Source organism: Eptesicus fuscus, chromosome 12 (genome assembly GCF_027574615.1).
Source record: "Eptesicus fuscus isolate TK198812 chromosome 12, DD_ASM_mEF_20220401, whole genome shotgun sequence".
Classification (NCBI taxonomy): domain Eukaryota; kingdom Metazoa; phylum Chordata; class Mammalia; order Chiroptera; family Vespertilionidae; genus Eptesicus; species Eptesicus fuscus.
Window position 1 is genome coordinate 18,402,937 of NC_072484.1, and position 27,825 is coordinate 18,430,761.

Genomic DNA, 27,825 nt, shown 5'->3' on the forward strand with positions numbered 1-27,825 from the left:
CAGAATTTGGGGAGTTTTACATCTCATCCTAGAATAAATTTCTCTCAAAATAAGTCATAAAATGGGTTAAACTCCCCTTCTTGCAATTGCTGCCCATAGATACCCTTGCCTTTTACTATTGCATCATAGAAGACCTTTCTCTAGGAGCCAAGAATTGCCATGTATTGAGTAGCCAAACACTCTGCTGGTTGCTTCACATTTTTTTTAGTTCATCTGTGGGTTAGGTATTGTGAGTCCATTTTACAGATGAAAAAAATGAGGCCTGGAGGAGTTGCTTAATTTAGCCAAAGCCACACAGCTTATTTGTGACTGGGCTGAGTCAGGATCCACATTTGTCTCCATCCAGAGCTTTATATTCTTTCATTGTCCATCGGTGACCAGTAAAGAGTGCATTCTGTGCATTGCCTCTGAGTATTTGGATACTTTGAAGGAAAATTGCTCAGGCTGTCATTCTCATAATTTCCCACAGTTTCAAAGTAGAATAATTTCCCTTATTCTTCACTTGCTTCACAGAGGTGTTACGGGAAGGGAGAAGTACTTATTAGTAATGATCTTGGATTTGAAAGGCATCCATTGTATCAGAATCTTAGGGTCTTTGTGCATTCTTTCAGATTTACCTTCAGACTACAAAATAAAGTAAATATACTCACATAAATGGCATCCCTGTTTTGAAGGTGCTGAAGTTGAAGCATAAAGCAGCCGTTACTCTTATTGTAGAAGGCTGAGATTTTGGTCAGCCAGAAAGCCCTGTCTGATTTTGCCTCACTTCCTAGTTTGGGCCTTGGTATCAACCACGAGGCTCATTTCTTCATGACACACCAGCTTTAGACCAGGTTCAGAAGCCCAAGGCCAAGGGCACTCTCTGTGCTTGTTGATGATACATCTGCTCAGATGGATGTCTGGACAGTTTCCTGGATAATAAAGCTGAATAATCTTCCATCTGCACGGGTCTCCTGTTTTCAGGAATCTTCATTCTTCAAACTCCATACACCTCCTCTCCATGATACCAACAGGCAGGGGCAGATCTGGCATTGGAGCTTCGACTCCCTGCTCCTTGCACAGTGCACTGGCTGTAAGACCATGCTCCTCCTGCGGGCACCCCACTTCCCTCAGGTGCCCCTGAGACGGAATTTGTGGAGTTAGTGGAGCTTTGGTTCATGGAGCCCACTGCAATGGAGTGGGGATGTCTGCTTGGTTCAGGAACTCCTTATGCAGTTTTTGGATGGGATTCAGTGGCAGCTATTCCCTTGAGTGAGAGAATAGTACCACTGGGTGGTCACCGACAGTCTCTGTTCCTCTGTGACCACTTGGCTACAGTCCTCAGCACTCTTTTGGATTTCCTCAAAAGAAAGGTATGTAAACGTTCTTGAACTTTCTCTAGAGGAACTATAGAAGGAGGTACATTGCACATAATAGCAAATAATGAAAGTACCCCATTAGGAAATTATGTTCTCCCTCTCTTCCTTTCTAGATATCATTTGGGATCGCCAAGTACTGACTCTTGCTAAGTGGAGGGATTTAGCTCCAGCTTATGTCCTTGGCTTTTATCAGCAAGTTGCATATCCAAAGGACCTTTACACTCAGTATTTATTTTTAAAAGTGAAAATACTAATGCCAAAAGAAATATGTACTCTTTGTTTATTGCAGCATTATTTACAGTAGCCAAGATTTGGAAGCAAACTTGATGTGCATTGATAGGTGAATGGATAAAGATGTGGTACATATATTCAGTGGACCCTAAAAGGAATGAAATCTTGCTGTTTGTGACACCAGGAATGACCCAAAAGATGTTATGCTAAGTGAAATAAGTCAAACAGAGAAAGACAAATATATACGATTTTACTTATATGTGGTATCTAAGAGAGAAAAATAATGAACAAAAAAATAGACTCATAGATACAGAGATCAGACTGATGGTTACCAGAGGGGAAGGGGACGGAGAGATGGCCAAAAAGATTAAGGGGATTAAGAGGTACAGACTTCCAGTTATAAAATGAATCACAGGGATATAATGTACAGTATAGGGAATATAGTCAATAGTATTGGAATATCTTTGTGCGGTGACAGATTGTTACTAGACTTATCATGGTGATCACTTCATAAGGTTAAATTTATAATGTCAAATCACTATGAAACTAATATATTGTAATTCAACTATTATTTAAAATTAATTAATTAAAAAAAACAACTAAGGACCATGACACTTAAAAACAAAAGGCTCTTAATAGGGGCTCACCCACTAAAGGCAATTTAGAGGCCACCTTTTGTTTCTGGCTATGCTTTTAAGGAGTTTTACAACCTATAGCATTTAACACAGCATTTCTTCTCAATCAACAGAAAAGAAATTGGGTAAATGACATTTTTTCTTTCTTTGTTTTACAATGCTTTAACCTCTCCCCTAATGCCTATGTTTTAAAAACTTTAAACAGTTACTGGTAAGTCAGGAAAGGACTAAAATACAGGTCACTGTACTGACCACATTTCAGGATAGAAAACAAATGGGAGAATGAAGTAGAAAAGTATTTATTGAAAAGAGAAATTTAGGCCCCATTGTCTCCATTATTCATTTAGAGTGTGTGTGTGTGTGTGTGTGTGTGTGTGTGTGTGTGTGTGTCTCCAAAATCACCAGTGTTGTATATCTGTAGAAAGATTTGGTGATCTCAGAGGTTGATCAGGAGTAATTGAATGGCAGTCTGTGGTATCTATGGGGTCATTGTGATTAGTGGGATGTTGGCTTCTTTTACTACTTCTGGTGTAGTTCTGTTTGCAACAGTTGTCTGAAGAAATTTTAAGTAAGTATAATGCATTAATGAATGATACTAAACAGATGTAAACATTTGGAAAATATTTCATATATTCTCAAACATGTTCATAATTATGTTGCTTCACAATATTATATTTTGCAAAACTCTGAAAAAACTTTGTTTATTATATACTAGGTTGATATTAGACCACTTCCTCCAAACTTGCTAAATACAAGGAAATTTAGCCCATTTAAATGTTGTTGCCCTGGTTGGGTGGCTTAGTTGGCTGGAGCATCATCCTGTACACCAAGAGGTTGCAGGTTCGATACCTGGTCAGGTCACCAGTCTGGGCATGTATGGGAGGCGACTGATCAGTTTCTCTCTCCTTCTCTCTCTAAGAAATAAATTTAAAAAAATATCCTCTGGTGAGGATTAAATTTTTTTTTAAATAAACATTGTTGAAAGAAACTCTGTAAGTAATTGTTTTATACAAGTTCTTTGTATAAAAACTTTTATTTCCTCCTTGCAATAGATAGATATACACTGCAGATATATAATGAGGACATCTTAAAATCGACAATCCTTAAACCAGTAAAATATGTATGTAACATAAATTTGTGAACAGCACTCAATTTAGAATTGTTTATAAGTAAATGCAGTTCATCTTGTGGCTATGTTTATGGTATTTAAGTTGTACTTGATCATTTTATGGCCTAGAAAAGATGGGTTTGTATCAGCAGAACCATTCAGCGAGAGAGAAGTAATGAATTTGCTCTGCAGTGATATGTAGTAATGATGCCCTACAGTATCAACATCGAAGAAAATAATTAAGTGCTTTGATCTGATTTATTTGTCATACTGATCTTCTGTCTCTGCTCTCTGCATCAACCCTCATCCTATGCCCAGTTTTAATTTGGAGCAAAATAGGACTTTAATACATAGTTTCCCTTTATGTATAGTTTTCCCAAACCTCATATGCGCCGTTTCTCCAGCTCTAGGTGTGAAGGTGTCTCCATTATGGACAAGAGCTTTGAACATGTCCCGTGGAGAGATGACACCTGTGATTGTCTTGTCTCCCCTCCTCCCATTTCTGCCGTGACCACTGATAATCTTCATTCTTCATCATCATTGTCTTCATAAATTTACATGTTGATAGATAAAGGGGGGTTGAAATGTTCTCTATATAAAGTAGGAAGTATGATCCTTTGTCATCCTTGTATTTAAGCTGAACTCAGGTGAAAATCTCATGAGTGGAAATGTTGGAAACCTGTAGACTTGTGTTACAAATAACATTGAAAATGTACCATATTCTCAGTGCAGTTTTTAAAAATCATACTATTGTGCCATTAATTCAAATAATCTGATTCAGGTGAACCTCATAGAAAGATTGCAGCAGGCCTTGTGCTCCACGCTGACTGACCTGGGCCAAACCTGGAACCTTTACCTGATGTGAAAATCAAAATCATCTTGACTGTCTCTCAGCAAACTACTGACTACTGACGTGTAGTGTAGTGCCCAGCACATAGTGGTTGCTCAGTAAATGTTTATCTCTACAACGAGAGTCCTCTCACCTCCACCTTAATTAGTATCAAAGGTTCATTCACTTAAAAGGCTTAAAATTGTGTAGGGTGGGGAGACATTTATATAAGTAGTATCAGTTATATACTGAAATGGCAGTGATGGTGAAGGAGGGATGCTTGTTCTAATGTGGGCATGCATGTGGGCAGGAGGGGATGGGGATGGCTTCAGCATCTGTCTGGCTTGGTGGTAGGTACGGAAATGCGCTGAGATGGAGTGTTCTAGATATTCTCCAGCAAGACTGTCAGGTTTGATTATAGACACTTTGAACTTGAGGGTCCTGTGTGACATCTAAAGAAAGATGTCTCCAGGTTTGGTACTGGGTCTGCAGCTCAGCAGAAAGGTGGGAACTGAGATAGGAATTTGAGACACATCAGCCTGTGCTTTAGGCTGTGTGATTCCAAAGGCTGGCAGTGCCTACCAGCTTCTGCTTGTCACTGTGACCTCAGGATGTGGGCTGTTGTGCACCAGAGTTCCACCTACTCAGCTCATCAACAGGAACTGTGGGATAAAGGCCAGACTGAGAATTCTTCTTCTGAGATAAAGCACAATATATTGTTGTGTTTTTATATTAATAATCATTGAGAGGCAGAAATATGTTTTTCTCCTCTTTGTACTCATCTTCTTTCTCCCTCCTCCTCTTCCTTTTTCTCTGCTTTTTCTTCTCTCACTTTCCCCCCTTGCTGTCCACTATGGTGGCTGGTGGCCTGCAGCAACATTTTGTATGGGCTCATCACTGGTACAGAAAGGTCACCTCTGGGGTTTTCTCTCTACAACCCAAGGGGAGGGCTAGGGGATACTTTTCGTAAGTTAACTGTTCCTCACTTTACATAGTCACATGCTGCTTGTAACCAGATTTGGGACCCAGAGGTGCATGCTTAAATAGAGAGCAGATATTATTTATGTCTTATTTATGCAGCTAGATTAATATTTTCAATTCTGGAGAAATTTGACATTCTAATCACTTTTTGTTAATTTTTAAATTATTTGAAACAGTTTTTAGTGACTTTTCCCTCTAATTAATGCTGATTTATTTTTATTTTTGTGGTTAATAGATTACTGTCCTTGATGAGACATGGACTGTATTCAGACGTTATAGTCGTTTCCGAGAAATGCATAAAACATTGAAGTTAAAGTATGCAGAGGTAAGGTGTGAAATAACTGTCTCCAATTAAGAACATTGGTTTTATAGAGTAAATGAGTTGATTGCATTGTCAATGTCCCGCCTTTAGACATTAGCTCATAAGTGTCATCAGGTTTTATTTCAATTACTCATCTGTCAATATATCTTTTTACTTTTTCTCCTTTGTTTCATTTCTATTTTACACAGTTTAAACATTTTCTGAATATAAGATTTTGAAAGTGATAGTAAAGTGACAGTAAATGAATTTTTTCATAAATTTAAAATAAATATTTTAATCAGTTTACAACTTCTCAACTGTGAGTGACACCTATTAAAATGAAATAATAATAAATTCCTTGATATATATTTACCCTTTTTTGTCTCTTAAAAAAGACTATGTTAATGCTTAGACTTCTTAATGAGAAGTAAAGTCATAACAGTTAATTGCCATCAGACAGGGAAGGGAGATAAATGGTAAATATGGCATGCATTAGATCAGCTATTCAGTGTGATACATTAGTGATTTTTTTTTTTGACAAAGATTAGTTTTTAAAATACTTTTAAACAAAAAATCTTAAAATTAATGCATATCTTCTAAATGAATGCATTATTATTATTTTACTTCAACTAAAGAAAACCTTATAAACACAGCTCTTTGGTAATTTGGGGTTAAACTGACTGCAAATCAATCAACAGACACTGCCTAATTAGGCTGTTTTCCCTAAGTATTTCCTTAACTTTTCCATGCCTTCCACTTTTTCTTATCTGATACACAGTATAAAGAGAACTACTTTTTGTAAGTAAAGTGATTCCTTGATGTATAGAAAATATTGAGTCCCGGTAAGTTTAAGTCATATCTGAATTCTGTTGTTGAGCTATCATAATAGTATTCTATTTAAAATTGAAGAAGTGCCCAGCCAATGTGGCTCAGTTGGTTGAGTGTCTTCTCCTGCACCAAAAGGTTGCTGGTTGGATTCCCAGTCAGGGCAGATGTTCAGGTTTCAGGTTCCATCCCCAGTAGGGGGCGTGCAGGAGCCGATTGATGTTTCTCATTGATGTTTCTCTCTATTCCTCACTCTAAAGTCAATAAAAACACATTTTTAAAATTTAATTTAAACTTAATATTGAAGAAGCTTCAGCTATGAATTATAGTTGTGTTTCCAAGAGACTTTAGTTCCAGAAGTAACTGCTTCAAAGTCAAGTTAAGTTTATTTCTGTAATTTTCTCTTCATGTCCCAAGTTTATATTGACAATAAAAAGTGAGAGTATTGTGTACATATTAAATGTACAGATCAACTTGTTTTTAAAGTGAGTTTTGCAGTTCCTTAACTACTTGGTTATAAGCTACTACCTCAGTATTTTAATAGTGTACAAATAGTCATATCAACATTCAAAGTTCCCAAACTAATCAATGGGAAAAAATAATTTGCTTGAAACAAAAGGCCAAAAAGTTTACCAGGAATAAATGCACACACACGCAAACACTATACATATGTTCTTAATTAGTGATATATTTCATATCAGTTTTCAGTGCCATTCTATGGGGCATATTTTTTTAGGTCCTAGTAATACAGAAGTGGACAAGAGCAAAAGTGCCTTCTCATATATCTTAAATTCATATGGGGACAGACTTGTCTCGTGTCACACAGCTGGTGAGCAGAAGCTAGTATAGAATTCCAGGAAGTTTGACTCTATTTTTTTATTCCTAAACAAACAATAATATAAAAATAACAATGAGGGGGAAATATCTAAAACTGCAGTAGCATCTAACTCTAGATCTAGGTAAATCTTATTTCAGTGTGACAATAACAGTGACCACTTAACATTTCCAAGGTGAAGCTTATATATCAAGTTGAGTATCAGTTATATATTTTTCTGTAAAGTTGATTTCTCTTCTGTGTAGCCTAACTTCACATAGTCTTACGAGCTAAGCATTTATTGGCAATTGAGATCAGTAATCTGTTTATTAGGTATTCATCAGTTATGATTGCCCTTATTTTTAGCAGTTTCTTCTGAATTCTAAATAGGTTTACCTTTAGTTTTGAATTAATTTCTCTTCTTGGTATACTGACATGTATTGTGCAAAATAATCAGTCCTCTGTCTTTTTTTTCCCCTCTGTTCTCCTTCATTGACTTTGTATAGAATCTTAATCATATTAAACCCTGTGTTTTCAAATTCCACATCTATAAAATGACAATACCACAGCTAGTTTGTAAACATTTTGAGAGACTCAGATAAAGTATGTTATTGAAAGCACTATGAAGTAGTACACAGCATCTGCTAGAGAGCATGTCTGAAATTTTCTCAAGCAAATTGTTTCCACACTAGTCTTTATCTATATAGAAACTATGTCATTGTTTTACTCTGTTAAAATCAGTGTAATCCTTTTAAATACCAGTAAAGGTATGTGCTCAGGGACAAAGCCTCACTAAGTGTCCTCTCGATGGAAGAGGCAGAGTTACTATTCATGTTTAGTGTCTATGAAGTCCACATCATAGAGTCCACCAAGCCAAAAACATGGCTCTTCAAGAAGCTGAAAATAAACACGTTTAAAACCACATTCCATTCAACCACCAGAATGCATAGTGAAGACCTAGTGTTCCCTCCTCCTCCCCTTTTGAGCGGGTGTCTAGTAGGCTGTGATGTATTTGGTAAAGCAGGAGGACATGGGGCTGGAAGATCAGAGGGTTCTTGAGAGGTTCAGAGATGCCATCCTCTGTGTGGTTTTTAGAGGACTTTGTTTTAGTACTTTTAACAAGGAGTCCTCCCTCGAGAGCGAGAGCCTAATAGGCTCCTTACCTCTCTGGGACACACGTCACAGTGAAAGCAGATAAGCCCTGGAATCCATTGTTGAGGACCCTTTTGTAATCTTGGCTGAGAGTGATTCTGAAGCAGGTTTGTTGTGTTGGTCCGCCTACAGTCAAAAGGATGAACCATGAAAGTGGGATATTTTATGTATTCAAATGTACAAACAAAACAAATGCTGAGGAAACTTTTAATGGCTCTGTGTGGTGAGAGCATAAGTTAGTGGAACAGGCCATCTTGCCTATCTGTATCATAACTTCGTTATGGTGTCATTAGAGTCCTCGAGTTTCAAATAGGATCAGCCTCCATTAGCCCATCCCTGGGGGCTTCTTCTAGCAGAGCTGAGGGGAAAATATTTTCAAAGCCTTCAGGTGAAACATGAAAGATTGCTGTGTGAGAGCAACTCTTCTCCCTCCCATCTGGCATGTCCGGGTGCCCAGTAAATACCAGTGAGACTGAAGGAAACGATTAGGCAAGAGGTTATTTAATTTGTATATGAGACTTTCAGATCGTGCTGATAGAACCATTTCTCACCTTCTTTATTTTCCAAGTAATTTCCCCAAAGCAGCACCAGAAAAGAGGAAGAAAAGAAACTGGCCAGTGGCCTTGTGTTTGTCTTGGACAGCTATATGCCATCCATCACTGAAATGCTTTTGAAACAGTTCTGTAAACAGCATTCCAAATTTAATATAAAAATTGCAAATCTACTCACCACCCAAATTATAACGCTACCAACCATAGCCACAGGGAACATCCAGTAAGCCTTAGATAAATTCAGCTGCATCAAGCCCTTGGCCTGCTTGAATTTTTAAATAGCAAACAACTATGTAGGCAAAACTAGGTTGCTGCCAGCTTCCCGACCTGGTTCGTTATCAGAGGCCGAGCTATCTCACTGATTTGTGTCACACCATTCTCTCCACTTGATAGATAAGCAGTATTTAAATCACTGTTCTTAAAGGTGGGTGGTGGCTCAAAATGCATCAGAATTAGCTGGAAAGCTTTACCAAGATGTGTGGACCCAGGCCCTAAACTAGGAAATCCTGATTTAGCACAGCTGATGTGGGGCCTGAGAGTGTGGAGCAAAAGCATCCTCAAAATGATGCTCTCTGGGCCACTGGTGAAGACACTGCCTATCATTTCATTTGCATCCACCTTGGGGGCATCAGACAATTTTTCATTATTATGCATCACCAAGCCTACCGGTGATTTTCAGTGACAAATAATCTTGTCAGAATTAATGACAGGCTAGTTTAAACCTAAACAATGGAAACACTTCGATTGTCTCTTGGATCACCAAAGACTGTGAAACAGACTGTATCAGACTTTCCTCTGCAGCCATCAAGGAAACTTCAATAGCAGTGGTCTGGGACCATTGGCACAATATGAAAGTAAGTACTTAAAGATGGTCAGTCCAGTTTTTCCTTTTAGATGTGAGAAATCATATACGCAGAGAGAGTTTATTTAATTCAATTACATCAAGACTTGGGGCATATCCAAGGTTCATGTCTCCGGATTCCTTTCCAGGACTTCATTCAGGAAGGGGGAGTCCTCAGAGTGCTCCAAATGAGACCAAAGAGAAGGAAATATCCCCTGTAACAATCTGCTGAATAGTGAGACCCCATGGATGGTAACTAGAAATGGGTTCCTTCTTTTGAATATCATGACAATGACAGGTTCCTGTGATATCTTCGTCTCTGAGACAGTTAACATCATAGTAAGAGATGGAAATACAAGCATTTGAATTAGTTCAATTGCATTTATTCTTTAAAAATGCAACGTTAATTCTCACAGATCTGAAATGTCACTTTCAAATATCGCTGTGACATGTATGAAAATCCTCTGATCTGTCTTCCCTGGCTCATGCCTAAATAAAATCGACACTGGTTTTGGGAGGAGAGAGATTTTATGTGGAGACGTGGCAACCATTATACTGAGTATAATGAAGTCAGTGCAGTCCTAACTGCATTTCCAACTGTGGTTTTATACCTAGAACGACTCCAAGGTCTAGCACTTCAGTGGCAACAGGACAACAGCTTCCATTGGTCGTCTGTCCTTGTCGTAATTGCTAGCTACTCCACATGGAACACCAGCAAAGGTTTCCACTTTGCTCCTTCATTCAGCAGATACTACCGTACTTTCCGGCATATAAGACGACTGGGCATGTAAGATTTTCCTGGGTTAAAAAGTCGTTTTATACGCCGGAAAATACGGTATATTGGACTATATTGATGGGATTAGATATAATGGATTAGATATATTGGACTGCTGTATTTTCCGGCAGTCCAATATAAGACAACTTTTTAACCCAGGAAAATCTTATACGCATAGTCGTCTTATACGCCGGAAAATACGGTATTTGATGAGAGTCTAGTGTGTGCCCAGCTCTGGGCTAGGCACACAGCAGGTGTTCATAAATATTGTGTAGCATGCTCAAGTTACCATATCAGAGGTATACAGGTAGCTTGTTGCTCCTTTAATAATCCACCAAGGTTGTGCTGAAGAGTTGCTACTTCATGCCTCTAACAAATCATACTTGGAGGCGAATTGCTTATTTGTTTGTGAGTGTATTTCTCAGTGACAGCTGTTCTTATAAGGCCTTGGGAGCTGCTATTAATTTTGAGGAGTTAGAAATGCTTCCATCTAGTCAGCTGTGAGAATTATGGCAGCCCTTTGATGAGTTTTTATTATTTGCATTTCTCAAAAGCTGGAGTGGCTGAAATTTACAGCCACAAACCTGCACGGTGTGAATGTTTCAGAAGTTGTCGATTACCATGTAGGTGCATCTACTTGCAAAAGACAGGTTAGAGTGGCTTTGACCAATTAGAGTACCATATAGGATTTTTCCTTCCAATCTTTAAAAACTGGGTACTAGTTAGATAGTCAAGAATTACATGAGTAAAGCAAATGCCTAGTAAATGACAATAAAGTTCACTTGTATCAGGTGATTACAGAAGTCAAATGTTTTTATTAGTAAGGGTTCCATACTTTATTAGTTGTTCTCAGTTTTCTTTCAGTGATTTATAATCCAGTTTTACTTGTTTGTTATACAATCATAAATAATAGGCAAAACTTTTTATTGCTCACTTTAATTTATTTTCTATATGAGGGCTGTCGTTATTTATATCCAAAGGAATAACAGTGCCATTTATCCAAATCTGTGCTGTCTATTGCCTCTAAGACCACCCGGACTTACTATGGGGTCTGTCTAACCTAAAAAGTGAAGTTGGCCAAGCAAGAAAGGCTGCTAATAGGAGCAACCATTTCCAATACATTTAGTTTATCTTCTTGATGGCAGCAGACTGGCTGACCTATCTTATAATGCAATCAACTTTGAAGTTAGGATTTAAGTGTGATGGTTCTTAAAAGATAATTTGGCTGCATCAGTTCACTGGAAATCATGAAAGGAAAAACCAACTTGTAGATAGAAATTTCACTTTGAGATCATTAAGATCATTAAGAAATATTGCAAAGCAGCAGAGAATGCTGACTGTATTTCTAATATGCATAAAGCTAGCTAACTTGATGGATGAATGGATGGATACTTTCATTTTCCCAAAGCTGAGATTCACAAATGAGTCTATAAAATGCCTATGCTAGTTATAAGCAACTACTTATTCTCTTATCTGACTCTATTGATAATTCTTCATGTAGATCAACTTAAAAATTAAAGGCTTGTTGGTTGAATACTCAAAGTAAAGTTAATAACTAGGGTTTTTAGACTTCACAGGCACTGAAAAGGAGAAAGACAAATTTCATTGGAAATCACAGTAACCCCAAAATTAGTGATTATATTTTTCTAAGGACTTTTATATTACTTTTGTTTTTAGAATGTGTTTTATTTACTGATTTGCAGAACAAGCTTGACATTATGTTTCTTTTAGGCCCCAAAGAAAGTGCTATTTTAATCCTTATTTGTTTCCTGTGTTTTATTCTGTATAATCAAATTTCAAAATTATACAAAGTAGACCATAGAGCTATTATTAAATTTTTTCCAGTGTTTGCTAGGCCTATCGTGTCTCCCACAAATATCCAATTTATTTTACCTCAGTCATCATTTTTAATTTTAATGCACAATTTTCCCATAAGAGCTCAACTATCTTTACATCATTTCTCACTCCTGCTGCAAAAGATAATGGTGGTAGCAGGAAAAGGTATCATTTAAGCGTTTTCTCATGTATAGTGCATTCCCATTTGAGTCTGTCCTTTTTCTATTCGACAACCTCTTGAAAGTTAATGTTTTATTATTATACTGAGTTCTAGTTTCCATCTACACATCTTTGCCTTGCTTCAAATAAGAACACTATAAAGATTTTACAGGAAATAAGGTACATTCCTTAAAAGCAATATAGCAGAGATAATAAATAAAATATCTCCATGTTATCTAAAGTGCTACTTCTGACTCAGTATAGAGAGATTTTAGTCATCAGTACCTGAGTTACAGAATTTCAAAGCTGAAAGGAAACTTAAACATCTTAGTTCAAGCCCTTCATTTTAACAAATGACAAAACTACGTAGAAACTAGAAAGGTTGTACTCCTTGTTCAAGATTATACAACCATCTCTTTGCTGAGCTGAAAACTGAAATGTGATTTCCCCAATCCCAGGGTATTAAAATAAAAAGACATGGCCCGGCCGGTGTGGCTCAGTGGTTGAGCATAGACCCATGAACCAGGAGGTTATGGTTCGATTCCCAGTCAGGGCACATGCCTGGGTTTTGGGCTCGATCCCCAATGGAGGGTGTGCAGGAGGCAGCCGATAAATGATTCTCTCTCATTATTGATGTTTCTAGATCTCTCCCTCCCTTCCCTCTGAAATCAATAAAAAATATATATTTTTAAATAAGTAAAACAAAATGAAAAGACATGGTATTAATTTTATTGTTTCATTAGATTTGTAGAAGAAAAATCACTTTTGAATATTTCTATAAAAATGACACATGCTCATTTATAAAAATTACACATAATTCAAGAAGAAAGCAACAGATTACCCAAAATCATTTTCTAATACAATCAGTGTTACCATTTAATGGACATTATTTTAAGTTCTTAAGTGGATAGGCACAGATAAATGGATAGATATATAGATTGATAAAAAATTATAATAAGAAAAAATAGAAAGAATGAAACAGCTTTATAATATGATGTTCATTCTAGATACACCATTTTTTCATTACAAAGATATGTAATTTTACTTGAATGTAACAGGAGTGAAAGAAAATACAGTAAAACTAAAGAAATTGCTGAACTTCAAATTAAATGTTTCTTCACCACAATCTGTATCAAGATCTCTAAAATATATGAAAAAAGATTACAAAACATTAATGTTAGTAGCTAGTTTTCAATTCACAAATTATCAATTGTGTTTTAATAAATGCCCAATTGACTCTCCTAACAGAGATAACATTAGCACACTTTACTTACTCCCATCTCCCAAATTCTTAAAATTATATTATTTTGATATTGTCAAGATATATAACATTCACATTCTTTTAGACATAAATTAGACATAATTCCATCTTAGTTGTGGGTTTAAATAGAGGCAGGATTTACGTTACCGTGGTTTCTTCTCAAGATCTTTATATTGTGCTGTCTCTTGGTTGGTTTTGGTCCTTCAGGAAGTTTTTGAAAAATGTACCTTGATGATTTTACCTGCTTGAGAATGTCTCTCTGTGGCCTGCATACTTGAAAGACACTTTGGTTAGATATAAATGTCTTTTAGTGTCATATTTTCTTTCCCTAAGCATATTTCATTTTGCATTGTTATTTTCTCTACACTACATACTACATATAATCTGTGTTATTGTGTTCATTCTACTTTTGTTCCAATACTGTTTTTGTTTCTTTGTGGTGTTTTTAGCAAGTTGAGGGGAGTGGCAGGGCAGGGATGGAGAGTGTGGTGGTGGCTAACTAATTTTTCTTTTTTCAATCAATTTTGTTTGTTTTAGAATAGTTTCAGATTGTATTTTTGTTTTTCACCATGCCTTGTGATTTATGCTGGAAGCTGGGCATGATGTATTATTGGGTGAAAGGAACTGAGGTATTCTAACTACTAGAATATGGATGTGTGTGTCGTTTGCTGTAGGTATGGTGTTGGAGGCTAAAATTTCCTCTAGTGCTCTTGTTTTGGTTTCCCCTGTTGATTTGGGGTTTTCCTAGAGACTGCTTTTTTACATTTTAATTACAGTTTACATTCAGTATTACTTTGTATTAATTTCAGGTGTACAGCATAGTGGTTAGACAATCATATACTTTACAAAGTGTTCCCCCTCCCCCCCCCCCCGATATTTCCAGTATCCACCTGGCACCATACATAGTTATTGCAAAGTTATTGACTATATTTCTTATGCTGTACTTTACATCCCCGGGATGATTTTGTAACTGCCAATTTGTACTTAATCCCTTCACCTTTTGCACCTAGCCAACCAACCCCCTCCCTTCTTGCGACCATCAGTCTGTTCTCTGTGTCTGTGAGTCTGTTTTCTAGAGATTTCTTCAATAGAGTCTGAGGCTTGCTGTCCTTTTAGATGTAGCCCCTGTTGCTTTACAGGAGCCCTAGTGATATGGAGGGGAGGTGTGCGGGCAGAGAGGTGCTCCTTAGGCCTGTGGTAATATCCCAGGCTTTTAGTGAGCCTGAGTGGGGCATCGAACTTCCCCTGGCTCGGTTAGGCTTTGATAAACAAAGGTGGTTAGATTTTGGTCAAAAGAGTTTCCCTTAAGGGCAGGCATGGTTAAGGAAAACAGAGAACTCTGGGTGTATTTCCAAATGGTTACTCTCTTCTCCTGCCAGACCTGAGGGGATTTTCCTCCCGTCTTCACAATCATTTTACCTCCTAGAGGTAAAACTCATGAAAGTGTGGAGACCACCCCAACTCCCTCCAATGCTCCCCTCCCACCAGCTCTTACCTCTCATACTACTCTGCATTGAGCCTCCAGCATTTCACCAATTACAGTTTAAAGTCTTTCTACCAATACTGGTTCCAACTTGGGCTTCTAGGCCTCTGAGCTGTGATTCTCTGTCTCCGCCCATCTGCCTCTCCGATTTTGGGACAGTAATTTGCCGCGTGGCCTCAATTCTCTGATGGAGCTAGGAAGAGTTGTTGATTTTTAGTTTGTTCAGCGCTTTTTTCTTCTTCTTCTTTTTTTTTTTTTTTGTCATGACAGGAATGATGGCTTCTAAGCTTCTTACGTATCAGATCAGAAAACAGAAGTTCTCTTTGAATAGTTACAAATTTACAGAAAAAAATGTGAAGTTCGCTCAGTGAGTTTTCTTATACCCCACACGCAGTTTTCCCTATTATTAACAACTTACATTAGTATAGTACATTTGTCACAATGATTGCTACATTACTGGGAACTGATATTGATAACATTATTATTATTAACTTCGCCAGAGGGGGAAGGGGTTGGTGGGCTAGGTGCAAAAGGTGAAGGGATTAAGTATATTTTTAACTATATTATTAACGATGTTTTTTTAGGATCCTACCCAGGACACCACATTACATTTAGTCATTATGTCTCCTTAGGCTGCTCTTGCCTGGGACAGTTTCTCAGGCTTTCCTTGTTTTTGATGACTTTGACAGTTTTGAGAAGTGCTGTTCGGGTGTTTTATGGAATGTCCCTGATTGGGACTTGTCTGTTGTTTTCCTCAGAGTTAGATTAGAGTTATAATCTAATCTAAAAACCAGAGAGGTAACTAAAGTGCCATTCTCATCACATCACATAAATGATACATGCGCTGTCATATCAGTACAACTTATCACTGTCTACACTGACCTTGATCACCTGGCGCAGCTTTCTCCCCTGGAAATGTACTCGGTTTCCCCTCCTTTTTATACTGTGTTCTTTGGAGGAAGTCACTGTGCACAGCACACATTTTAGTAATTGGGGAGGTATGTTCTACTTCCTTGAGGGTGAAGTGTCATAAATATTTTGGAATTTTTTTACATGGGAGGCTTGCCTGTTTTTCCCCATTTCTTTCTTTAATTGTTTATCCAATCATTATGTTTTGGGTTATAAGCCATTATTATTATTATTATTATTATATTTTATTTTTTTTAACTGTTACAGCTTGGCCATTAGGAACTCTTTCGGTTGTCACATCTGTTCCTTCTAACACTCCAAAGTGCTTTTGGTTTGAGCCCCTCTTATTGCTGACACCACAGATGCTTCAGCTTATTTTATATGTTCCTTGTCCCAGTCCTAGAGTGAGCCATTTCTCTAAGCACTAACTCACTTTCCTACCTCTTTTCCCCTGGTGCTCTCTTTTTTCAACCCGTGCATCACTTTTTTCTCTTGGCCCTTTTTAGAGATTTTTTTTTTTTTTTTTTTGTGGTTCCTATAAGACTCTGAATAATTTCTTGCCTGAATTATTTCTGGCTGTCTTTGACCAATCCTTGTGGTGTATATTCTTTTTCTGCCTTTTACTTATGTTTCATTTAACTCACCTCACCCCACCCTTGTTACTCAAGTTCCAGCTTTGGTTGCTTCTAATTATTTTTCATCTTTAAGTGAAGTGGACTAATTGTTGGGAGAAAACACCAGTGTATCATGGGGCCAAGGAAAGGATAGGTACTGGGGTTGGAGAGAGTCAGCAAGCTGCTACCTGCCTCAACTTTTGCCAGAATTTTTCTGAAATGTTTTCCACCCATTCCCCCCCCCCGCCCCCTTCATTTTAAGACATAGTCTCTGTTAATTTTTGGTGGTTGGAAGGGCTGTAGGACCAACCACTGGCTATGGTCATAAAGGCATATACTCCCTTTGGCCTTTTCTCCCTCTAACACTCTGAACTTCTCTGGGTTCTTCCTCCTACACCCTCCTTCCTTCTGCCTTTCTCTTGGCTCAGGTGTCCCCTGCATTGTCCTTGTCCCCAGATTTAGTCTCTTTAATTACAGCTTAGTGGAAGGTCTGAGAGTTTGCCTGCTGAATGTGGTGAACAGCTCACGGTGCTGTGGTCTAGAGGTGAGGAGCTGAGGCTCTCAGAAGCCCTCCATCCCATCCCTCTCGTCGGTGCTTTCCCTGGGCACCGCCTGGCAGTTTCCCGGTTTGGAGACAGCGTTTCCTTTGCTTTTCATCTCTTTTGTTGTTTTGGTGCTTTTGAAGGAGATGAAGGGAGCAAAGAAAGCTCCACCGTCTTTAACCAGAGCTGTTCCATCAAGCTTTTATGGTTTAGAGAAAGATTATTTTGTTGCAATCACACTTTTCAATATGGGACTCTCTCCACAAAAGTTGGGAAATATGGCACTTGCTCTTTATGAAAATGCAATGTCATTGAAAGAAAGAAAATTATTTTTCTCTCATTACTGAATCCAAGTATCTTGATAACTTTTATGTGAATCAGAAATATTTACCTGAGTCCCTTTAGAATTTACTTATTGTGAGGAATATAGAACTTCAGGAACATTAATTTTTAGAAATGTAGGACACTGTATTTCCTTTGTCAGAGGTTACAAAGGAAATCAAAGAGGAGTCTATTCTCTACCCACAGATTTCGATTTACTGTCCTGACAATACTTATGGAAATCCAATCTCCGCCATCTGCTAGATTAAAAAATGAGGCCACAAAAGTGAAAATTTGTTAATAGAAAGAACTTGAGAACAAATAAAAATAACCAGGTAATATGCTTGATTTTCAAATTTCTGTTTAACTCGAGAGAAAGCAACCAAACAAATAAACAAAAGATGTTGATGTAAGTAGGGCCTGCGTGGAGAAGTGAGGGACAGTTCTGAATCGCCCTCTCTGTGTGCCTCTTGTATTCTTAATTTGTTGGAAATAGTGCTTTTCAGACTGGAACACTTTAAGCAAAATGGAAAAGGGTTTTTTTAGTTTTTTGTTTTTTTACTCTCCAGGCACATTATTTGTCCTGATCAGTAGTTCTTCCAACTTTGGTAAATTGTCCATTTTTTAAAATAGTTTGACAGTTTAAATTATTCACAATCCAGAAATGAAACTTACAGAGGATTGCTTTGCTGTCTGTTTTAAAATAAATGAAGCAGTTGGTTTGCACTTGTAGAGAGAAAAAGTTCAGGCCTCTTTTCTCCGTCAGGTTTCCAAACTCTCCTGAGAATCTTTATAATATTACTATTTCAAGAATTGAGCAGCAGCTCCTGCCCTCTTTTCTCTATTCCAGGTAAAGGCCGTGGTGGTCTTTTCTTTCTGGAAGATGGGCTGATTCCGATGGCCTAGTGTGACTACATGTTCTATGGCAAAAACTGTTAGTCCCTAAATGGCTTCCTGTGCATTCCCAGCTCCCCAACTATTTCAATGTCATATATATCTTTAATGTAAGGTGTTTTAATTTTTATTATTTTTGAGTGCTTTCTAAGAAATATTCTTTTGAACAAATATTGGCTTATTTATAAACCAACTGATGACCTATCAAATTATAATATTTATACTTGGCAGGTAAAGCAGGTAGAAATGTACCTTTTTCATAGTGGTTGCTTAAAAATGACAAAGTTTTATACAGGGTTTAACCAGATGAAATTTCTGATATTCAACCATTTTTAACTTACAAAATTGGAAATTTCATTCAGTTCATCCTACGACCCTATAGATAGTAAGGTTGAATAGCACTTTTAAGAGTCTTTAAAAGGGAGAAACGGAGGGCGTTTCAATTCTGCCAGAATAAGAGAGTTGGATAGCTGATTCTGATATAATCCTATCTAATAAAAGAGTAATATGCAAATTGACCGTACCTCCACTATACCCACAAGCCACACCCACAAGCCACACCCACCAGTTAATCAGGAGCAAATATGTAAATAAACCCAACCAAGATGGCTGCGGCCACAGAAAGCAGGCGGGAGGCTTGGGTTTCCCTGGCAATAGAGGAAGCCAAGCTTTCCACCTGCCCTTGCCAGCCCAAGCCTCTACTCAATGCTACAAAGTTCCAATAATAGAAGATAAATAAATTCCAACAAAAATGGCGGCAGCCACAGAGCTGGAGAGAGTAGGAGGCTAGGGTTAACCCCGGCGATGGAGAAAGCCAAGCTTTCCATCTGCCCTGGCCGGCCTTGGCCTCTGCTTAAGGCTACAAAGTTTCAATTATAGAAGGTAAATAAACCCCAACAGAAATGGCTGCTGCCATGGAGTGAGCAGAAGGCTTGGCTCTGCTCCAGGCTACAAAGTTTCAATTGTAGAAGATAAATAATCCCCAGATACCAGGGCCTCCGCTTGGGTCGCCGGGAGGCGTGGCCAGCCTGCAAACCACCACAGGCCCCTCACCCAGGCTGCCCCACACCCCAAGGGAACCCCCACCCTGATCTGGGACACCCTTCAGGGCAAACCAGCCAGCCCCAACCCATGCACCAGGCCTCTATCCTATCTAATAAAAGAGTAATATGCAGATTGACCATCACTCCAACACACAAGATGGCTGCCCCCATGTGGTCAAAGATCCTGCCCCCATATGGACACAAGATGGCTGCCACAAGATGGCCAGCAGGGGAGGGCAGTTGAGAGGGACCAGGCCTGCAAGGGAGGGCAGTTGGGGGCGATCAAGCCTGCAGGGGAAGGCAGTTAGGGGTGACCAAGCTGGCAGAGGAGGGAAGTTGGGGGTGACCGGGCCTACAGGGAAGGGCAGTTGGGGGGGACCCAGGCCTGCAGGGGAGAGCAGTTGGAGGGGATCAGGCCTGCAGGGGAGGGCAGTTAGGGGCAAACAGACTGGCAGGGGAGCAGTTAGGCATCAGTCAGGCTGGCAGGGGAGTGGTTAGGGGGTGATCAGGCTGGCAGGCAGAAGCGGTTAGGGGCAATCAGGAAGGCAGGCAGGTGAGCAGTTGGGAGCCAGCAGTCCTGGATTGTCAGAGGGATGTCCGGCTGCCCGTTTCAGATCAGGATCAGGCCTAAACGGGCAGTCAGACATCCCTCAAGGGGTCCCAGATTGGAGAGGGTGCAGGCTGGGCTGAGGGACACTCCCCCCACCCCCGTGCACAAATTTTGTGCACTGGGCCTCTAGTTACTTTATAGGAGGCCATATTTCTTTTTCTGTGTTGCCTTGTGGTCTTGCCTTTCTACTTTAGTTTGTTGGTGGCCTACCTTCACCAATGGGATGTGGGCCCAGCAGTGTGCATTTCTATCATGAATTACATAGAACTTCTACTCTCATTTTTTTCCTCCCTCCCTCCAACCCTTCAATTACATGTAAGGAAAGCCACCATTCTTCTTCAGTTTTTTTATGAGAAGGATAAGGTGATAGGAATAACTAATCTTAAATGTCCCAAGATGGACTTCTGGAAGCCTGCCTCCAGACCCATCCCCTTTTCTGTCATTCCCAGTGCTATTGCTGACCCTGTCACTTTGTTGGGTTCGGGTCCTCAGGGAAGTTCCATTGATAGCTTTTGTTGGAACTGTTGATCACTGCCGAGCAGCATTGCATCATTTTTTGTTTACTTGTTCGTTTCATATACTTAAGGAGGGGTTACTTTCTTTTATCTGAATCCTAGATCCTAAGGGCTTCCATTAGAAAGAGCCCTTCCATGTACTGTATACATCTTTTACAGCGTTATTACAAAAAACCTAGAGTTCTGATTCCTCGTCCGGAGTCTACTATCCCATCTGTGACTTTGAACCTTCCTAAGTCACTTGACTCTGGACCTGTGTTCACCTCTAAAGTTAGATGGTTGAATATTGGAGTCCTGTGATCATGTGCCTAAAAGTTATCTAAGTTGCCCTTTTCTTCCTAAAATCTGAACAACAGTATTATACATAATTTATAAATAGTTATTTCACGGTGGAGGGGGATATTAATAGCATAAAATATTAGCCTCCATCTCAGGATGGACTACTGACTACAAGGATATTTAAATGCTTGGTCCCCACCCAGTTTGGCTTCCCGAAGTCCTGTTAGTGCACCATCTCTGATTGAGCTTGCGAGTGACTACACATTTCCCCCGACAGAAACCACATCACCTCACCAGCCACATAAGAAAATGACAAAACAACCAACTGTGAAAGCACGCTTGCCAAGCTTTCAGCATCACAGCATTGCGGGGCGGGAGGCGGAGGGAACATTTGTACAAGATGAAATTGAGCCTGGATGAAGCCCAAAGACTAGCTCTGGTGTACCTGTCTGCTCTACGCTGCAACATACGGGGCGTGTGTTTGTGCCAGTGAGGCCAGGGTTCCAGAAAACTCTGCTCCTTGAAGCCATATCACCAGTCCATGGATGGGAAGAGGGTGTGAGAAAAGGTGGCATACTGCTTTCTTACCAGATGTCTAACAAATAATACTAGTAGCTAAGGCTCATTTGGCATTGCTTCACTAAATCTTCACAGAAACCTGGTGAAGTTTAGTATTATTGTCTTCATTTTTCTTCAGCAGAAAGTAAATACTAAGGCTCAGAGAAACAGAGGTAGTTAGCTAGTTAGCAGTCAATCCAAGATTCAAACTGGGTCTGTTTTACCTCAGGATTTATAGTCTTTCACGTTACCTCCCACTGGTTTTAAAGTTGACTGTCAGGAACAAAATTGCAGTGTTGGTGAGAAAAGGGTAGGAGGCGCTATATACCACACCACCCAAGGTTTCTCTCCTTCAGTAGAAAGAGCCCTAGAGTAAGAAAGAAACAAACACCTGCCTGACTTCAGGTAACATTAAAAGGAGACTATAAAGTAATCAAAGATACTTTGAACAGAGTGAAAGGGAGAATTATTCCTAATAAGAAAAAGACAGATTGCTGAATAAAAAATGGGCAAGAGTTGAACAGACACTTCCCTAAAATGACCAACCAGTTGGTTAATGAGCACGTGAAAAGATGCTGAACATCTTTAGTCCTTAGAGCAAAGCAAGTTGGAACCACCATAGAAATCACTGCATCCCCCCAGGAGTGCTAAGAGGAAAAAGACCACAGTGCCAAGTGTAGGGGAGGATCTGGGGCAACTGGGTCTCTCAGTCACTGCTGGTGGGAGGTCCCTTAGTAAAACCGCTTTGGAAAACCATTTGATAATTTCAGATACAGCCAAACACGTGCATACCATGCAACCCAGCACTTTTACTCCTAAGAGTACATGTTCATTAGAAGACTCAAAGGAAATTGTTTATAGTAGCACAATTCCTAGTAGCTAAAACCTGGAAACTGACCAAAAGCCCAATAACAAGAGACTGAACAGACAAATGGTGGAATGTTCACAAGATGGAATACTATACAACCACTGAATGAGCAAACTATGGCTACTCGTCACAACATGGATGGATCTCACACACATGAGGTAGAGCGATGTAGGCAGTTCATGCTGTATGGTACTGATGCTGGAGAAATTAATGGGCTGATTTCACAGACAAGAGTTTGGAATGAGGTGGAGGTTCTTGGGGTGCTGCTGAAATAAGCATTTCCAGAAGCCCCCATAGGAGGATGGGATGTGGGAGATTTTATTGGTGTGGAGTTACATTTCTCAGCTTCCAAAGACCCCTGCATCTTAAGCCAGTCCTGGAAAGGTGCAGCTGGGAGTTCAGCAGAGCCAGAACAGGGCAGTGCCCAGACCTTCCTTTCCATGTTGCAGCCAGGTGTGGTTCAGCATCCAGACCCTACGCCATGTGGGCACAAGAGAGAGCATCCCCACCACAGGAGTCCCAGGAGGAAGAAGGGGTGGGGGGAGCTTCCATTGTTTGGAAGTTTAAATATTCAGGTTTGGAAAACTTACAGTACCCATGCCCACCTTGGCCACTGACTTGCTTTCAGCTTTCTAGTGTGACTGACAGGAAAGCACCTTCCCAGTTCACTCAGACCTTTACTAGGCATGCGTTTTTCTGGTCTTCCTTTTCCTCCTTTCCTGTTAAATAGTAACTAGGTTCATTTGATGGCATCATATACATGAAATTCAAAAATAGGTAAATCTAAACCAAGCTGTTAGAAATCTGTCAACCTTTGTAAAGGTTGGGAGGGAACAATTGGAAGGGAGCATATAAGGGTTTCTGGGGTGCTAGGTATGTTCAGTTTCTCCATTAGTATATTGAGATGTTGAAAATTCACCAAGTTGTTCACGTAGGATATGTGCATTTTGCTGTATGTATATTCTACTTTAATACTAAATTTTTGAAGTACTGTATGTATAAATGCTAGTTCTTAAGTTTTAACTCCTGCTGTGGCAATATACATTTAAACCAACTAGGGGATTTGCATATGTATAAAATAGGAATTTTATGGCATATTTTGGATCTATATTGTGGGAGAAAGGTTGTTAATTTTTTTTTTTTATAATGCTTCATTGGACTCTCAATTTGTCTGAACCTCATAAGGTGAGAAAGGAAAGAAATGGTGAATTCCATGAACACCAACAGTTATGTTGCTTAGCCTTCATTCAACCAAAGCAACACTGACTAGTCAGATTTTTACCAGATTACAGTGTTTTTCTTGTCTCAGAATCCAAAATAAAACTTATCTTTTTATTATGATTTTTATGCCACCAAGAAGAAAAGTGTAAGGAAAATAACTATGTAATTATAAGACTTAGCTAAAACAAATCCTGAACTTTATTCTTTAGGAAGCAAGGTGAAGAGATTCAAAGAGAAGTCCTCTTTTCACAGGGCCAGTCTTCATTTGCAGTAGTAGTTGAAAAAAGACAGCATGGAATGTAGTAAGAACCCTTAGCAATGGTCCAAGAACTATTGCACAAAATGTTCAGGTAGTGTGCAAGCTGAGTTTCCCAGTTCTCATTGCAACACAAAAATAATTGAATTCTAGTATAATAAGGGGAGGAAAAAAGAACAAACGTACGTTTTAAAAGTAAAAATTGTGAAACACCATCTGGCATAGAGACTATCTAACGTCTGAGACAAAACATTGAGATTCGTGTCTGCCCTTCCTTTGGGTTACCCTGGTCCTGGCTTCTCATCTGACCACTGTGGACGCTTGCCTGATCTGTTTAGGCCACACAGATGATTGGTGGCAAAGCAAGGCAGGGCCTCCCATCTTTCACCCCATAATAGACATTCCAAGTGATAGGTTAATAATGGCCTAGAGATCACAAGTGTGATATTAATGCATCTCTTGTAAAATATGTATTTCAGCTTGCTACCCTTGAATTCCCTCCAAAGAAACTATTTGGAAACAAGGATGAACGTGTGATTGCTGAGAGGCGGAGTCACTTAGAGGTAACAGAATGAAGCTTTTCCTTCTCTGTGTAGAAAATTTTCCCTCTGATTGACCAGTGAGCATTATTCCTGTTAAACCCAATTACCTTGTTCATGAGTGTGAGGGTGCTGCTTCATTGACACAGAAGATGGCAGCAGCAGATTATAAATTAATTATATCAGTTTATTTAAAACATAAGTCCTTGTCCCCCTATGGTCTAGCACAGGGGTCCTCAAACTTTTTAAACAGGGGGCCAGTTCACTGCCCCTCAGACGGTTGGAGGGTCGGACTATAGTTTTAAAAAAACTATGAACAAATTCCTATGCACACTGCACATCTTATTTTGAAGTAAAAAAACAAAACGGCAAAAACACCCGCATGTGGCCTGCGGGCCGTAGTTTGAGGACGCCTGGTCTAGCAGATCGTTTTTCTGGTTTTTAAGGAGATACTTTTATTGCAAGGGTTAGGAAGCAGGTTGTGGGTGAGAACTAAATATTCACTATAGACAGATGGTATGTAATACAAGATGAGGGTATGAAGTTTGCTGCAAAAAAACACACAACACAACTCTGGAATTAATTAACTGAAGAGTATTGCATCATTACTTTTTCAAGATAGTTGGAAGCAAAGACACATACCTATTTTAGTCATGGTGAGGTTTTGTTTGATTTATTTTAACTTAGTCTTTTGAGCCAGCTACATGTAGAACTTCGGTTCAAGACAACTTGTTTTCTGATGGTCTCACTGCCAATACACACACTGGACGGCTTTATATAGCATGCATTTCTTTTCAATATAGAGTTGCTTACTTGCTTGGGACTGGATGCTAATGCACTGAGTGTGTGCTGAGGCATAGTCATAGGCAGTCGTAGGTCATTGGCTACTCTCTTGTCATTGTGAGCCATTGAGACAAGACAGTATAAGGTTCAAATAGCTCAGTACAATGTGTCGGCAAACTTTCAGGGGGTGTCTTACAGTCCCCTTTGCTACTTCCTTAAGAGGAATAATGATAAGACTATTGCAGATTAACTCAAAAGAAGGCCCAAGAGAGTCCTTTCTGAATTGTGAAGTGCCACATAAAAATTAGGTATTATTCTCATTCCCAGAGACAGCCCTTTTGAAATCGTTGCCCAAGTGGTGTACCTAATGCCAGTGAGCCAAGGACTGGGGAAGCTTCCAGAGACTGGATATTCCAGTGAGAGCAAATGAGGCCAGTGGGGAACATGGAGACATTGAGGACTAGGAGATTGCAGTCCATGAAGGGCATTTTAGAGTTTTGAGATCCTCTATCCTTTGAGGGTGTGGCCTTGCTCACAGGCAGGCATTTGAGTTAAGCCATAGAGTTACACATTTGAAGAGGTCCAGGAACTACTGAGACTGAGCTCTGGGTGGGGCATTGCAGGCTTCTAAAGTCATCCCATGAGATGGCCTGACCCTATTATCCAGCTGAAGAATTTGCCTTCCAGGGAACGATGATGATGGTGAGCCTGCTTGATCAGGTTCTCTTCAAGGTTTATTGTATCATCCAAGAAATTTAAAAGTTACAGTAGACCTAGTGATGATTTTTCCCTACCCAGCCCTTACCTGCCTCAGTGATCTAGACTTGTTTTTAGTGAAAATAAGAAGAATGATGGCATATAAAACAAGTTTATAAACAACGGCAAAAAGACTGTCATTCCTAGCTACTAAGGGCTCCATGATATTCACATGGTACCTGGCTGTGCCATAATAGCTTGGGCGATTTTTGTGCTACGCATCTGTGAGCATAGCTTGCTGTGACTTTTCTCTTTCCATTCCACCTCCTGGAGTCAGAGCAAAGTTCAGGGCCGTCTTTCGTTCCTGATACCTCCTTTGTTCTCCCAATATCTCCTACTTAAACATTAAGCCATCAGCAGTTGATGGACAGAGTTCTAAGTTAATGTCTCTACCAGCACAGATCCCGTCTGTAACCTGTGACTATTATTTACCTGTGGTATTAGCCTTTATAGAATGGATCTCACACCTCATAGAAATAGACACATTTTAAATTAAATGTATTTCATCTAATATTGATAATTAAACCTTAGCATATTATGTTTATTTTTTAAAATATATTCTTATTGATTTCAGAGAGGAAGGAAGAGGGAGAGAGAGATAGAAATATCAATGATGAGAGAAAATCATTGATTAGCTGTCTCCTGCATGCCTCCACTAGGACCAAGCCCACAACCTGGGCATGTGCCCTGATTGGGAATTGAACTGTGACCTCCTCGTTCATAGGTAGACGCTCAACCACTGAGCCATACCAGCTGGGCTATGGTTATTTTCAAGGAGAAAGCATAATTCAGCTTCACTTTAATGGAAAATTGATCTGAAGTTCTTGGATTAATTTCCTGCTATTGTTACTTTATTTTCTTTTTTGGAATCTAACATTGGAAATCGCTGTTTCGGTGCATTTTTATGTGAAAATTAACAAAATTACTTTTCTTGAACTTCCTATTTTATCTAATTCATTGTATGTTTTTAATTCCTACTATATGCTGAAGATAGTACTAGGCATTATATGGAATATAAATGAGACATTGCTTTCCCTCTAAGAACATATGTTTAAATTCCTAAATGATATTATCTAGAGGTTTAATATATAAACACATACAGAAATGTGGATTTTATTGGAACACATTTGCACTGGTACACAGCAGTACACATACTCAAAAGGAATTACCTGGCAATTTTTAAAATCCAGAAGTGCAACGTTATAAGCCTCCTCACCTTGAGTCACCTGTATAAAGCAGTGTTTTAAGCAAGCATTCAGGTTTTTAATCTTCTTTGCTATTAAAATATTTCCAAGATTTTGACCTTGTGTTTCAGCTTATCACCAAAAAGTAAAAATGTTTCCACATTAAAGACAAACACCATGTTTGCACTTTCCAAGTTATATAAATTAAATCTGTTAAAATAGTGACTTGTAAAAATGATGGGTAGTAGCAGAACTTTCCATGCCATTAGCTATTGTGGAGATTAAATCTCTTGCCTTAGAGAAGAATATTACTTGTATATGTGGTGTGGCAGAGGTGCTGATAGCAGTGTGGGGACACAAGGCCTGCAGCATTGAACTACTGCACCATAAAAGGCAGGAGGAGTGAGAACATGATGTAAATGAAGGAGCAGACTGGATAAACTAGCATCAGCTCCACCCCAAGTTATTGGGCCAACTTTATACCTGGAGCCAGTTATTCCAGAATCTGGCCTGTTATTGATTTGCATCTCATACTCAAATCAAAGTTTCATGCCATAGAGCCTTTGAAGCTTTCTAATGTGGGCGGGTCTTCCTCTGGCTGCCAACATGGCCTGCTGAGCCATTCACTGCAAGTGTGTAGGTCACGGGCGCATCCTGACATCGGGCAGTCAGAGGACCTTGACAGCCAGCCACCCTCCCCAGGTGTGACAGCCCTACTTGTAACCCAGACGACAGCCCAGAAGACAGAGGTCAGCAGATGAGGCTGTGGAGGTAACAGGAAAAGAATACATCA

At 39.3% G+C, this 27,825-nt stretch overlaps 1 protein-coding gene across 1 annotated transcript in view; it reads left to right on the forward strand.

The window, feature by feature from the left end:
- KIF16B (kinesin family member 16B) overlaps positions 1-27,825 on the forward strand; it is a 277,225-nt gene that overhangs the window by 221,620 nt on the left and 27,780 nt on the right. The window contains exons 24-25 of the mRNA XM_028144837.2: positions 5,378-5,467; positions 24,250-24,333. Of these exons, the coding sequence (XP_028000638.2) occupies positions 5,378-5,467; positions 24,250-24,333 (174 nt within the window). The remainder of the gene's footprint in view (positions 1-5,377; positions 5,468-24,249; positions 24,334-27,825) is intronic.